Source organism: Anopheles gambiae, chromosome 3 (genome assembly GCF_943734735.2).
Source record: "Anopheles gambiae chromosome 3, idAnoGambNW_F1_1, whole genome shotgun sequence".
Lineage (NCBI taxonomy): Eukaryota > Metazoa > Arthropoda > Insecta > Diptera > Culicidae > Anopheles > Anopheles gambiae.
In genome coordinates, this window is record NC_064602.1 from 93,706,705 (window position 1) to 93,722,674 (window position 15,970).

Genomic DNA, 15,970 nt, shown 5'->3' on the forward strand with positions numbered 1-15,970 from the left:
CATCCACAAGGACGGGGCCCCCTAGATCGCCGGGGCCCCTGGCGGCCGCCAAGTCCGCCCACCGTTTAACGCGCCACTGGCCCTCATCATCAAAATAATAAATTGATAAATGGGGAACAGTTATACAGCGCCTACCACAACTATCTGGACAGTCGTTTTTCTGGAAATCACTTTTTAAAAATCGTTCAAAAATGTATTTTTTTTAAACCTTTGTAAAATATTTTATTTATATTTTTGAACGATTTTTAAATGCGTTAGTTAGCGCATAAAACCTGTTTTTCGAATTGTCTTTATATTTATGGTACGACCATAAATTTGTTTTTTCGTCAAAAGTCGTGTAAAAATGTGATAAAAAAATGAAAAAATATACGAAGATGTGAAATAGTATTCTGCACAACTCATACGTTCACTATTTTTATCTATCTGTTATGGATTTTCCACAAATCGCGAAAAACGACTGTCCATATAGTTTTGGTAGGCGCTGTATTGAGAAGCTTTGAATACAAATATAAAAAAATTAAGAAAATACAGCGATGAATCAAACATTTAACGCGTAACTTCTCAGCTAATTTATAAACATAATAAATAATTTAGTCAAAAATAATTAGTCCCATTGAAATTGCATACTTTTAGGCGTTCAACAAGTGCTAACGAGGCCAGCCATTCCGAAGGACAGAAAAGGCGTGGCCGGCCCAAAGTGAAGTGGCAAGATAGCGTGGAGGCGTCCGTCATTAGGGCCGGAATTACGGATTATGAATTGTACTGTTAATTAATAATTTTAATACGCTGAAATAGGATTTACATTAAAATAGTTTATTAAATAACAGCATACGATGATTTTTCTAGTGTGAAAGCGCTATTATGGTTAAAACTCAACTACATCAATAAAGAAACGTGTTTTTAACATGAAGAAATTAAAACCTTCCTTTTCTTCTACTCATAATACATTGGTGATAATTCAATGGTAATCATAAACCTTTTCACACTCAGATAATGGTTTTACCGTATCCCTTTTACAAACTAATTAATACACATTAGCACGAGGCACAAATAACATGTTGTGCATCTTTCCTTATCTTTACTTATGCCGGACTTAAGTGTTGTTCAGTTCGGCGTTGATCAATAAACTTCTCAATAACAATGTGAATGAAGAATGAGCCCGGCCGGATCGGGTCTCGATCATTGTCAGTTGATCATTGTCAGCAGTACCAGTTCCCGATGCCTGCTCCATAAGATGGCCATTTTGTAACACCATCTTAGACCCATAATCTGCTGAACGCTATTGCAGCCCAGCATTTGGGTGGCTGGTTGCATGAGCAGGAGGTTTTACGACCGAGCTGAACGATACTGGCCGATTTCTGTAAAGTCTAAAAGGAGAAATAAAATGTTTATTATCATTAGATAAACTTCCTAGAGGTGCGTGCAGTATTAAGAAGTCCAAACAGTTACAATTCACCTTGCCAATAGATAGTATCAGTATCAGAAATGTGTGGTTTGGTACTTTTTTATGTGTGATTTGTTTCACTAAAATCGTTGAAATTGTGCATGTTGATAGGACTGTTTTTTGATTATTTATCAGTTTCATTAGAGCTGAAATTTTATAGAAAGAAACATATTGAAATGCATAACTTTAGAGTCATTTCAGTACGGAAAGTAACTTACTCGCATAAAAGTCCGTTGCCACATTGAAAATGGTAAATCCTGAGCCAGCTTATTGTTTAATGGTATAGTCTACAGATTACATGTAGTATCTTTGTTTCTTTTTCTTAACATCTCAACAATTATTTCAAAATTTATAGCACGCGATAAAACATATTTTTCATACAGTTTTTGTTCTAAATTGGTGCCTCGGTTTCTGCAGATTATATTGGCTAAGTAACATATTTCATAATCACACAAGATAAACATGAAAAAAGTCTTATGTTTTGGTAATATCTGACGTTTTTGCTTTGCTGTTAAAAACCTTTTTTCTATAATTAAACACATGCTTGATAATATTCAGCTTTTTAATTAGGGTCCGTGTGTCATGTTCAAAGGGTTCTACATATTAGAAACTGTACAAAATCCTGTTTTTATCCCTTTTCTGATGCCCTTTATCGAATATTATGGATGTGCATGTGAGGCACATAAAACAGTAACAGTACAAAAACTTGTTTCCGATTGGTATGTAAACACAAAGGTTTTTTAAAAGATTGCCTGACCATCCCTACATAAACGTATAACAAAGATATAATTTTTATGTCTAGCTATGCCACCCATTAATGCTGCAAATGTTTAACTCCAATTCAATTCTAAGCTTCGTTCTACATATAATTATATTGTCTGTCTACGTTATAATATTATTGTTTCTCTTACAGCCTACCCATCACCAAGCATACAAGCTTACTTTAACAGAGTATGATTTAACGTGTCTTTGTTATTTGTAGCACTGTATTGTAAAATTCCAGTAGACTTCAGCTAATCTTGTCATTATATTCTGAAAATAATGAAACGAAAACATAAGACAACGATTTACTTCCACGAACTGTCTGCTTCGCCTTTGCAAATACTTACGATATAGTACGTCCTCCCGTTCTTGGCTCTTTATAGAAAGTAATTCTTCTTGACATCGTATTTTAGATCAAAATTACTAGGAGCAATAAGTGTATCAGCATTGAAGGTTTAAGTTTTTGTTTTAGCTGGCTGATCCACTGGACGGCCGGTATTGTGCTGAGGAGCTGGCTGGTATGGATTTTTGTTTACTTTTTATTAGTTGTTTCTTGATGAGAATCGTTCCAGACCGGCTTTGTATCAATATTATCGTGAGTCTCGATTAGATGTCAGGACCGCCCCATGCTGTACATTGGATGTGATAATCAGCACATATATAATCCATCATTCCGCTGATGGCCGCGCAGGTTGCTTCTGATTATATTGAATTAGTTTCATCTACGTAATAGATTTCTTCCAACGGCCGTTAGTCTGTTTTACTTGATATTTCATCAGTTCATCGGTATCAGCTAGAATTTTAGCACGGCTAAAGATACGAGCGTCTATGAAAGTAATACTTCAAATAATAAATGAACTCTCTCCCTCTGTTGTTCGTCATGATGTTACCGTCTGGGGCGTGCTACGAAGCGTCGGACATTGACTTCGTTTAAAATTGGAATTATCATTGCCTCCTGGAAGAATTGGTTTAGCCGTCTGAGTTATCTAATTGTGTTCCGGTGCAAAAGAAGAAGGAACCGTATGGACCTGAATTAAAAAATTGTGAAAAATAATGTTAATATGTAAAACAAAATGTTTAAAATAACAGCATGGAATGATGCTTACGTGTTGAGGTATGCCTTCCGACGTCCAGAAATCCAAAGTAATAATACAGTCCTAACATTGTGACAGGTAATAATTTGATAACCTCATCTGATGGTTCATTATCTTGTCCTTATGTTGCGCAACAATTTTTTTAATTTTAGATTTTGTTTTCGAAAAGCGATCGGTAATCTTGTTTTCCCTGTCGCAAGGTTTTCGATTTTTTTGTAATTAAAGGATTATTTTAATCCATTTTTCTTATCAGACGTTAATTATTCAAGAATTATTTTCTTCATCTGCCAAACATCAAATTTGGGTTTGAGTTGCATTTTTAAAATGCTTGATCATTTTCAATTCTATCTCACCTAAGCAAAGTAATAAAATTCAACTGATTCAAAAAAATATGTCAGTTTTGAAACATCTAAACATGCAATAACGATATAGAATCTAAAATTATTATTAGAAAATGCTTCATGGTATTGGGCATGGTAGTAGGTAATATTAAAATATTTTTCATCGTAAATCAACAAATTACTTTCTTCTTACAAAGTCTACGGTTGTAATTTTACGCAAGCGATTAAAAAAGTATTTATCTTTATTTCCTGACAACGAGGCTTTCGTCTTCTTTCTTTATTTTTATGGTGGGGTGCATTAGTGTTGAAGTTCATCATCCGTCCTCTCATATTCATAGAAATCCTGGACTTTTGTTTTCTTTATCACATTACTGTTTATATCATTAACTTTTGTCTACTAAATTGACCTGCTCAATTTTTTTTTATCATTTAATTATTCTTTCCATATGTGGTGTCGGTAATGTGAGTTTTTTACACTGTTATTGTTACTCGTTCCCTATTTAACAAACTCATCTCAACAATCCAGCTCTTTCCCACAAAAGTTTTTTTCCAAAATCTCCACCAAGCTAAAGCGTTTATTTGAGATGCTATATTGAACGATATTTGCAAAATACGCTTTCCATCTTCGATTATAAACACTCAACGTCAAAGTGTCACGAACAAATTTATTAAATCGAATATCCTTGAATCCTTGTAGAATCGCACAGCTCGGGAACGGACTGTATCCTCAAACGCCGGAGCGCGGTTCAGATTCTACCAAATGTGACAGTGTCATCTTGCTCGATGAGATCACTTAGCTTGATTCTGAACACATCCTCCCTTATTGATTGTAAATCTGGAAGAACTTCATCTAAAGCTCCATACAAACTGTTGTTACCTGATTTATCCATGCCTGAGTCATCCGACACAGTGAAATGGTTATCAACCAGTTTCAAAATAATCTTGGGACCACCTGTTCCAGAGCTAAACGATTGTTTTATTCCATTCTTTCCATGCACAGTGATGGTGAGACCTGTTATTGCTGGATTTTGTGCCTGTAACATTGTATGCACCATTTTAGTGCAGGCATTAACGCACGTCAAATCCATTGGAACGTTCTCTCGGATGATGGTGGCAAACAGCGATGAACTGCGAGTCTTGTTCATCATCTTTAGCAAATATCCGTAATATTGATATGTAAGCTGCTGTTTTGTATCCTCTGACATATCTGGCCGATTAATATTTTGCTCATTTTTGTCTTCGGATTTTTTGTTTGTTCCGTTTACATCATTGGTCATTTTGGACTCTCTCATGCTTTCTCTAATTTCCCTCAAAGAATTCCCCACACATAAAAGAGCAGTATTCACGCCTGCGTTTAAAACAGGCGACACAACATTTCGTGCAAACAGTTGTTGAACGTGCTCACTCAATGTCGTTTTCCATTGCGCGACAACTTCACTCTGAAAGCGCTCAATATCTTGTGCATTGGTTTGGTTTTCTATTGATGACGCTAAATTCGCTTCATTTTCAGGAAGTTCTTGGTTTTCTATTGTTGGTGTTGAGTTTTGCTCAGTGTTTGAGGGACATCGTTCCATTTCAGCATCAATGCTGTCCAAAAGATGTCGTGTTGCATTGCGTATTTTTTTTATTTGAGCATCAGGATCCACAAAATTCAACAATTGACTTAACTGATTGATGAATACCATTGCTTTACCTATGTAACTTTTTTGTTTATATATGTTTACAATTCCTTGTATTATAGAACTGGCTATAGAATTAGTAAAGGGTAAAAAAAATTGTGTCACATTCTGTAGCATTAGAAAGGCATTTGTTTTATCATCTACAAAAGCCCTAGCACCATTCTCACCCAACATTTCATAAGCTCTCTGCAAGTTGTGAGATACTTTATGTTTGGCTACTTCATCCTTAACTCCCAACAAAATTTCCGATGTTAAAGGGTTCAGCATGGTTTGTAGATGATCGGTAACAATGTTATCTACATTAATATTAGCCATGGCACATGAGATGCTTTGCACCGTTTTAGATGCTAAACGCTTCGCTTCCTCCTTAACTGGTAACAGAGCATCCCGGTAAACACTGTCCCTAAGAAATTGTGTAGCATTCAGTTTTAACATATATTTAGAACAAGTAGCTACGAGTTTATATGCCAGACTTTTCATCTTATGCCTTTTATAATGTTGCCAGCTGAAGTATCCGAACTCTAAAGCATTTGCAGCATATTTTATGTCACTGAAACCTTCATTCATTAATCTGTTCCCATTGGCTTCATGCGCTACCCATATGATAGCGCCAATTGCTATCTGTGCTGCACCGAAAACTAACACGAGTCCGGTATTTATTAGCAGTTTCACAACATTTTTTTCCTCTTTTAGAGTTATAACATATTCTAAGCCGTTTATAATAAAGGTGCGCATCTCATCGATATTTCTAAAATTTCTCTTGTCATACAACTCCGTAATCGATTGGACTACGAATTTATTTACTTTTAATCCCACTAGTACGGATTTGGACTTGACTAACACATTGCTGATATGCATAGGAATTCTTGTCTCAATTAACAATAATCGATCGTTAAACCACTTTTCAAACGCAACATCAACGTTGTAGCATTTGACAAGGTCGTAAATTTTAGTGCTGTTGGCAATGCCGCAATTTAAATCGCCAAGGCTTGACCGATTGCTTCTAGCAGATAGTTTATAAGTTAAAACTGAAGTATTATTATGTTCAAGCGGAACAATCCATTTTTTGTCAACCAACACAGTCAACAGATCCTCGGTGTGCTGTAGGCAATCTATAGGCAAACCAATGACCTTAGCAAGCTCAATTTTCAATGTCTCTTTTGACCATGAATCATTGTACATTTCCTTGATTTTACTCTCATTGATCTCAGCAACCATATTAGGAAAAATTATCTTTAGCTCTAATAATTCGTTGAAAAATATCCGATGTGGATCGAACCTGACCTGTGGATCGATATGGATGTCAGAGCTATCCTCCTTTTCTATATGTCGTGCTATGTTTCTCAAAGCTAATCTATAGGCAAAACAGGAAGAAATTATTTTTTGTACTATACCTTCGTACACTGGAAATGAAGGAAGCAAGATATCCTGTCTTTCGTCATAGTTAGTTGATAGAACAAACGTTTCAGCCCTCTTTTCTAGAACATTACGCTCAAGTAGCGCGATTATGATTTTATTCGCTTCGCTCGTGGTAATTCGTGTGTTGCTTGTAATATCCTGAACTGTTATAGAATCAAAGGCAGAGAACACACAATCAGTAATTCTACTTGGGTCTATGGTTGCCTTTTCGTTGCATGATAGTAGACCATTTTCTTCAAGAGAGGTATACTTCGTTTTACCGATCATATTAATGAGCTTCTCTTTCTCATAGTAAAAGTGTGACTGTTGTTCGTGGATCAACAAGATCTGGTGCTTATCCAGCTTAACAGCTGCTTTCACCAGCTGTCCTTTGTCTACCATTTCCGTTAGAACGTTCATTAGAGCAGGATCTATTATTTTGAGCCGTTCTTCATTGATCGCAACATACCTTTCAACACTATGTAGCACATTTTGGTTAATAAGTGTAACCCAAAATTCGGTTCTACTTGAAAATGAAAATGATTCTTGAATAGCTTTAAGGAATTCTTTGTCATCGATAGGGCCCCTATGTTGAGCTAAGAACTTTTTCAACTGATCTACAGGTATCCCGTACTCGCCGTGAAGTCTCTGAATCTGATCATTAGGTATGTTATCGACTACTTCAGCCTTCTTTATCATGCCGATTCGTACAAGATCTTTAAATATTATATCAGCCACATCTTCTTTTATTTCACAATCGTCAACAAACGAATCGGAGCTTATAGCATGTCCCAATATGTCGTCTATTGATTGTATAAACAATGAGTACAGATTAATGAGGCTTTTATTTTGCTCTTCATAGCCTTCACACATTTTAACGGTAGTCTTTAGTTCACTTATAATACCCGCTGCTAGCATTGCGTATTTTATATGGTCATCGAACAGCGTTTCTGCCATACGCAAATCCTTTTTGAAGTCACCAACGTTCATGTTGTCAAATAATCGTGTGTATGCACGATAGTAATAGGCGGCTTCGCAAAAATACGGCTCACTCGAGATAACTTTCCCAAACAGTTGCATTGCTGTATTGCGATGCTTTGAATCGTGTGCAGAAATATATGTTCCCAATTTGATCATTTGCATTGGATTTTCTTCAACCCAAGCTGGCCAATTGTTTGCGCTCGTTGCTTTCAGATCATCAAATTGTGATAGAAAGTGCTCCAACAGCTGTTTTACTTCCCGCTTGGAAGCCTCATCTGATGCTTTTTCTATCAGTGTCTTGTGTTCGTCTAACCAAAACGACCATCTGTCCAAACAACTTTGGAGCAGAATATCCTTCACCGGCTCTGACGTTTTAGCATTAGCTAAAAGTTTCATTTTCTTCTCGTACAGCTCGTTGAATGCCTCAAAACAATTCTCTTCTGTTTTAATCGTTGTTTCGTAATAAGCTTTTATAGCTGATATGCGGAAAAGCTCATCGCCACTGCGTTTTTGCTTGAGGGTGAGTATCCTAGAAACATTGTGCACTTTTCCATCGGCTACCATTATTATCATCCGACCTGATCCCTCATCTCCGCATCTTGCCGCTCTTCCGAACGCTTGTTCTTCAATTCGAATGTTCACCGGAAGGTATGTTAGTATCACGTGCAATCCTCCGGCCTTCCGAAGGTCGTCGGATATTTTTATATCTGTGCCACGACCTGCCAAGTTGGTAGCAATGATAACGTGTCCCGGTTCCAACTTTCTGTCCCCTTCCGCAACAGTAAACGTTTCATAATCACGTACATAAGTGTGAACGTTTGAGTGCTCCTCAGAATCAAACACCATCTGGAATGATTCGACATCTCTGATCGTTTCACAAATGATCAGGACCGATCTCTTATCAGTTTTTGTGAGTTTATTCACCTCTTGTCGTATTTGTTTTTTCCAATCCTCACTGCTCGAACAAATGATAGGTTCATACTCTTCAAACTGCTTCGACTTGGCGGTAGGAACAGTAACAAAGTCAACCCGATGTATCTCCTCAAGCAGATGTCTTTCTCTCTGTGATCCTAACGTGCCTGTCAATCCATACAGCAGTTTGTATTTCTTCAAATATGTAACGTTGGAAATGAAAACAGCCTTTAAACTTTGAGTTGACAGTTTACAACCGTGCTTGAGCTGCAAAAATTGGTGCAACGCCTCATCCCACTGCGAGCTAACTTGATCAGTGCCCGTATCTCTGTCAAGAATAATTATATTTGCATTACGGTCGGAACTTGCTCTTGATCGATCGACGTCCACCACGTAGTACTGTCCCGGGGACATATACAGTGCTGTTATGGCACTGGATATCCAACTGTCCAAGTGTCTCTCCACAAATGCTTTCAGATAATTTGGTATCTTGATGCATTTTTCACGTTCTAGATAGGACGTAAGCAAGAAGCTTAGACGATCTTTGTATTGTGTGAATTCTGGCAAAAGAACATCATCTAACTCATTGGAATCAATAGCTTCTGTCTGTAATTTTCCTGCGTCATTTATTATTCCAGACTTAACCAATCTCTCCCATAACGTTAATGCATTCCATTTGTCCATAGATTTGTCTATCTTTTGAATATCTTTTCTCTCGATAATTGCGTGCATATCATTCAAAACTGCCTGTTTGATTGCTTCCACATGTATATCTTTCGAAAGATCGGTTGGACTGTTTACCATTTGCCAAATAAACAAATATACTGATTCCAGCTTATCCATACCAGCAATGTCATGCGACAGGTATAGCATATTGTTTCCCTTATCGAGCAACATGCTGTCCACCTCATCGACGATCACATTTTCAAAGCTACGATCACCCAAAACATGTTTTCCATAAAATCTGTCTAATAGATAGTCACGTTGAAAATTACCCAAATCTCCGTAAATTATTTGATTACATGAGTAAGCTTCCTTTCGCTGCTCTAGCTGTTCGCTACAGTTGTGGGAGGCACTAAGACCAAACAATTCGTAGATATCCTTGTTGATTACAGCATCTCGTTGAGCCAGTACTGAGGAGCTGGTGATAATGTCTACCTTCTCCCCTAGGAGCGCTTTAATGATCGCGGTCGCTACTACGATCAATGATTTACCTTCGCCTGTAGATACTTGAGCCAACGTACCTTTTATTTCTGGTTTATCTGGTTTTCTTAGTTTACCTGTTAGCAATGCCAACACTGTTAACCGCTGGGTGTCTCGTAGCCTAAAACCTTTCTTGAGCTCAATTGCCCTATCAACTACAGCAAGCATTTCCTCGTACAGGTCTGCTCGTACAGGTTGATTTGTTTTCTCCTTCTCCTTGTAACGGAACTCTTTAGCCCATTGCTTTATAGTTTTGCACAAGAAGTTGGATACATTTTTCGTTTTGATGGCATAGCGATGAATATTTTCCACCGACTGTTCAATTTGACACAAATGGTCCTTTATATTATCTGACGTATTAGCATCGTCTTTTATGATATTTGCTATCTGGGAAATATTGAGTTCATTTTGATCTTTCTTGTGCTCTGATTCCATGTATTGAATCCATTCGTTCAAGGTTCTCTGTTTAAAATGGTCTAGATGGTCTTCACACAAGTTCCATTTTTGCTTATAGAAAGAAGACAACACGTTAATCAGCAAAGGATATGTAGGCTCTGTGAGCTTATCTTTCAACAAACCAAACAACCGCCCCATCAACTTCTTCCCATATTTATTTTCTATGAACAGAACAAAAAAGGAAACAGACGTTTGCAACTCATTATCCCATGTAATGAGGGATTTCAACTTACAGCCCCAATAATATTCTTTAAGTACGTAAGGCCACTCTGTTAGCTCCAACTGATCTAGACAAACCGATCCGATTGGAATGCTACTCAGCATGTGTAAGATATCTTCAACACACTCCTTAGTGCAGGGCTTACGAGTAAACTGAGCTGCAAACACTAGCAAAACTTCCTTCTTTGCGATATTTTTTATGTACTTACGCCATATGGAATCTTCCGGCAACTGTTTCTTGAAGTAGTTCTCCAACTGCAGCAACATCAGCTCATCTGTCCAACTGCACTGATTGTATGCTGCAACAATCCATGAAAAGGTGTACCTTTCTTGCCTTGCTTCAACAGTGTGAGCAAGTATAGAGTTGATTAAGAAACACAGTTCGTTTGATAATACATGACATCCCTCGAAGGAGAATCGTTCCAGTATGTTCCTTAAAACTCCTTCCTGGCCAGTATAACGCGGACAAATGCACTTCATTCGGCGAGAAATGTTGTCCCTTTCCTCTTCTGGAAAGAATGCTGCAATTTTTTCAATTACTATGTCTTCACCTAATTCTTCAATTGCATCCTCTTGATTGAAACTGTTTTGCTCGTATAATTTTTGGTTCAAATAATCCTGCATATGCTTTATGTCTGGCAACGCGTCAATCTCCGTCAGAATTCGTCTGTAAATTCTATCCTTGTGCAGACGCTCTTTCTCTAACTGGTGGTGACTTTCATTGATGTTCAGCTGAATGAATTCGTTTTCTGTCTTTAAGATATGTGTCATATTTGTGGAATTGGGATTATGATTTTCTATCAGAACAATTTCATGGTCCTCATCTCTGGCATACACCCGAATGTTCACATCATACAAATACGCTAGCAGTATTCTGTAACTTTTGCACATAATTCCTTGTTGTCTTATGTTGATCTTTAATATGTCTTGTATCTTTTCATCGGCACAACATTTTTCCCAGTCACGTTTCTTTTCTTTTTTCATAAAAACGAGTTCATCGTACAATGACCTTAACGTGTTATCTTGTCTAATCAACTGTACTAGATCGATCGGCCATGCATCGTCATTAACGTTTACATTCTGATGAAGGAATGCTTCTTGTATTTTTGACTTCTTAAGCTCTGCTTTGAATGATTCAGTTTTTTCTAATATTTTGTTTGCCCGAGTCACTACTTCATGGTACTTATTATAAAACTGTTTCAACACATCATTTTCATCTTTTGTGCTGCTTTTTTCCAAGATGAATGATTCTACAGCACGTTTGATCGCATTGTTGGCACTTTCTGATGATTGTGTTATACATTTGATAATGATCTCTCGTTTTTCTGGAGAGTTTTCAAAAATATGATCCGTTACGAAGCCAACCTGGGGAGTAGTGACATTACGTTTCTGCGTTACTTCCAGGCATCTCGCTACATTTTGTGCGGTAAGTTCAAAACGTCTCGCATTCAACAGGTTAGATATCTCATCCAAGATTTTATTGAGAACTAACCATTTAAACTTGATCTTCAAAATTTTTTCAATTTCTGAGAGCTTTTCTTTGACATTTTCATCTTCAATTGCATTAAATTGTGACTTAAATGTTTCAAAACGTTCGACATTCTCATCAATAGTAGCTATATCATGGATTTCTGTCCGAAACTGTAACCATTCGTCGATATTATTCGGTATGCCGTGAATTGTTCCTTGTGCAGTATCTTGAACCGATGTATCAAATGTAACTAAATCAGGTCGGTGCTGGAAAGTTGTATCCTGTGCATAATTTATATGGCGTGTAATGCGTAGTTCCGCGATCCTATCAATATCTGTGAGCGACTGTTGCTGATATTCTTCCTCAATCTGCTGATGTGGCAGTTGCTGGTTTTCTTCTTGAATCTGTTGTTGTCTCAGTTGCTGGTTTTCTTCTTCGATCTGCTGTTGTGGCAGTTGCTGTTCTACTTCTTCGATCGGTTGTTGTGGCAGTTGCTGGATTTCTTCTTCGATCGGTTGTTGTGGCAGTTGCTGTTCTACTTCTTCGATCGGTTGTTGTGACAGATGCTGAATTACTTCTTCGAACTTCTGTTGTGGCAGTTGCTGGTTTTCTTCTTCGATCTGCTGCTGAGACTGTTGCTGATTTACTTCTTCGATCGGATGTTGTGCAATTTGCTGGGTTTCTTCTTCGATCTGCCTTGTTGGTTTTTCCATCTTTTGTTTCAACGCCTCAAAGATCAGCCTAGCTTCTTCTTCGCCCATTGATTTTAGTAAATCACTAACTGCTGCCATTCTATTCTGTGATGCTTGTGGCCTTTGATTTGATTGCCTTTCTTCTTCGATTTGCTGTTGAGCCAATCGCTGTTCGGTATGTTCTTGTTCCAATCGCCTCTTTTCCAATGCTTGCTTTTCTTGTTCCATCCGCTGTTTTTCCAGTTGCTGCTGTTCTCTCTCAAGCCGTTGTTTTACCAGTTGCTGGTGTTCTCTCTCAATCCGTTGTTTTTCCAATTGCAGCCTTTCTTCTTCGATCTCTTTCAAGTAATCAGAAAATTTTGCTACGATTTGCATTCTCGAAATAGTTTTCTTTCCTATCGCTTTCGAATGATGTTTTCTATCGCTACGTGCCTGGGTATTGTTTCTTTCCATAAATGCTTTCTGTGAATGATGATCGATTCTTGATTCCTTTATCTCGGCATACACATAGGTACTGTCAACGGCTTTATAGGGACAATAGGATCTATTAGGTGATGGCTTTTCATAATAGGATACTTTAAGTTTACTATTTTCATCCTTTCCGTATACTGTAGGACTGCCAAGTAATTGGTTAAATAAATACGCTTTCAAGCCCATATCCCATCCATTTTTACCATGCTTTCCATTCAAACCACCCTTACCATTATCGCCATCACTGCCCCATATTTTTACCGTTTTTATGTCAAATGCACGACCATCGTTTAAACAACGAACGATTATCTCTCCGGGAAATCCTCCTTGTCCTCCCTTACCATAACCTCCACCTGGGTTTCCACGCTGTCCAGGTGAGCCCATGTAGACGATGAATATATTTAATGTAAATATCGGAACATTTTCATACAAAGAAAATATTATTTCACCGCCATCGTGAGTTGCTACATGGAAATATATTCTGTCACCTAAATATGTATTCAAATCACACCATTCTTTCTTAATGCTCTGCGACAAATCCATCATATTCTTCAATATTTTTTTAACTACGAACGATCTTTTCGGTCCTAAAAACCACCCACACAATGGAAACTTTTCTTCAAATTCAGCGTTGGTAATACCTTTACCATCGACTCCATCTGTTCCCTTTCCACCATCTTGACCGTTGCTTCCGTTTCCACCGTTTGAGATAATCGTCAATCGCTCCGGGTGTTGGATTACGTACGCCTCCAGCAAAACGTTACCTCCACTCTCTCCGGGATATCCATCGTTCCCATCTATCCCGAGACCATTCCCATCCGTACCGGCATCGGATGTGTAGGTATGGTCACTATCTTTCCCAGACACATCCCAGCGATGTGCAGAGCACACATTGATTTTATTTGCAAAAACCACCAAATTTAGCCCATGCCATACATCATGGTAAAGATCCGCATCGATGCTAAGACTTATTCCGGCGATGATATGAACCTCTTCCACCGATGTGTTAGCCAAGAGCGTTTCTAAGCGAGGTTTAATTTGACTTAACACAATATGCTTGCCTTTCGCTTCGATAATATTTCGGTTATACGCACTTTTCGGCTCTATATTTACCTCTTGACAATTTTCCATGATCTTGGGTTATTTTTAGCTGTAGGTTTTATTTCAATTGCAAGCGACCGTTCGCTGTCCCATGAGTTTTTTTTTACTAGCGCGATTCACAAGTGTGCTACGAAATATGACATCAAACTGGCATAAATATCTAATGAAATGGCTCTCTTTGGAAACTGCAATTAACATTTTCGGTTTGGTAGTAGCATGTTTCAATTCAAAATTATTCACGATTTAACTGTGACACTCGTTTCGTACAGCTATGTAAAGGAACTTCTTCGCTTCTCGTTGGTTCACACATGTTTCAGTTTTAAATATGATACGTTTCACTGTTGAATTGGAAAATAATATAGGCAAGATGCGTTTTTTTCTATCACCATGTGCTTATCTTTTCAGTAAAAGATGCACATTTAACTTAAACGTTCATGATATTTGAAAATATTATCAACAGGAGAATGGGCTATAAATTAAAAAAACTATAAATTTCACACAATCTAAATGCACGCGATACGCACTGAGTTCGTTACGAGGAGGAAAGCTACGTTAGCTTATATGTTTCTAGTTGTTTCGTATACCTTTCTCGACATCACTAGCGCAAGTACTGAAACAAATGTTCTTGTACACAGTTTATGCAATGGGAACTTTGCGTTATAATAATTTCTTATAATCACCGGTTGTTCACTGAACAGAACACATCTTACTACTCGCTCTGTATGTTACCACTAGCAGAACTCATTTCGAAGTGATACGCCGTTTACCTTGCACGAAGTTTAAATCACAAACCAACACTTTATTAAAGCGCTGCCTGTTGCCAGGTTATAAAGCTGACAGGGTTACTCTATACTAAGATACCAAGCAATGCCAAAATTGCGTAAGATGCTCAAAAACGTTGATAATACCTTAATCCATAGGACGCAATGCCTTATCTGTGGCACCTTTCTCAAACATTTATTTACCCGCCCTGGATATTGCCAGGGTTTGGAGTACAGGTAGTCCCCGCGATACACGGTACTTCTTATACGCGGATTCGGAGATACGCAGTTTTCTAAATTTGACTATTCTTCGAGCAAATTGTCATGATTTGACACATCAATTATCAAATGCCAAATAATTTACCATTTGATTGAATGTTAAAAACTACTTCAAAAGGTTTAAAACTATTATATTCAGTCATACTCATATCAAATAATTCATTAATAGGCCAAAACCACCTCCTACTTGCAAAATTATTATTATTATTATTATTATTATTTTTATTTATTCCGAAAGTTATCCAGCTGGCATAAGCTTACATAACATACTTATTTCTTAAGTTAATGCTAAAGAACAGTGCTAACAAAAACGCATAAAAAACATAACAAGTTTAACTGTCAATCAACCAAATAAAAATAAAAAAAACAACATAAACTGTGAAAGCATCATATTAAGCTATGTAAAAAGGTCCGTAAATTGTTTAAGTTTGAGTTCAAGTCGACATTGTTTCCTAGCGAGTTATAGGCACTTATCATTTTTAATAAAGGATAGTATATCTTGCTGTAGTATCTCTTGCTTGAAATCTATTGCATTTTTTTTCTTGAAAATCTGTGGGTTTTGTCCATTAAATTAATATCTCTCATCGTACTTTGTAACATTTTAAAGTATCGTGATTATTGCTTACGAACGATTCTGGAAAAGTTCCTACGGTCTAGAAATAAAGTGAACACTAAACACTACACACTACAGTGAAATCTCTCTAAC

The 15,970-nt window shown here is 37.4% G+C and overlaps 2 protein-coding genes across 3 annotated transcripts; both read right to left on the reverse strand.

Moving 5' to 3' along the window:
* Positions 1-792: 792 nt before the first annotated feature.
* Positions 793-10,979, reverse strand: LOC133392818 (uncharacterized). Of its 2 annotated transcripts, none has more exons than XM_061654566.1 (6): positions 3,313-10,979; positions 3,097-3,234; positions 2,554-3,016; positions 1,663-2,476; positions 1,457-1,590; positions 793-1,367 (listed from the first exon to the last, which is right to left on the reverse strand). In XM_061654566.1, the coding sequence occupies exon 1, from the start codon at positions 10,967-10,969 to the stop codon at positions 4,388-4,390; it is 6,582 nt and encodes a 2,193-aa protein (XP_061510550.1). In that variant the 5' UTR covers positions 10,970-10,979; the 3' UTR covers positions 793-1,367; positions 1,457-1,590; positions 1,663-2,476; positions 2,554-3,016; positions 3,097-3,234; positions 3,313-4,387. The 2 variants fall into 2 exon arrangements, with proteins under 2 accessions (XP_061510550.1, XP_061510549.1); XM_061654565.1 differs by having other exon boundaries at positions 2,554-3,032.
* A 2-nt stretch (positions 10,980-10,981) lies between these two features.
* Positions 10,982-13,122, reverse strand: LOC133393183 (PH domain-containing protein DDB_G0275795-like; the record flags this gene model as incomplete). Its single annotated transcript, XM_061656660.1, has 1 exon — positions 10,982-13,122. A coding segment is annotated over exon 1 (2,124 nt), but the record flags the coding sequence as incomplete, so codon positions are not given.
* Between the last annotated feature and the right edge of the window lie 2,848 nt (positions 13,123-15,970).

What these genes read in the sequence shown, in the direction of transcription:
- LOC133392818 (XM_061654566.1), bottom strand. Translation starts at nt 10,969, where the DNA reads ATGAAGTGCATTTGTCCGCGTTATACTGGCCAGGAAGGAGTTTTAAGG.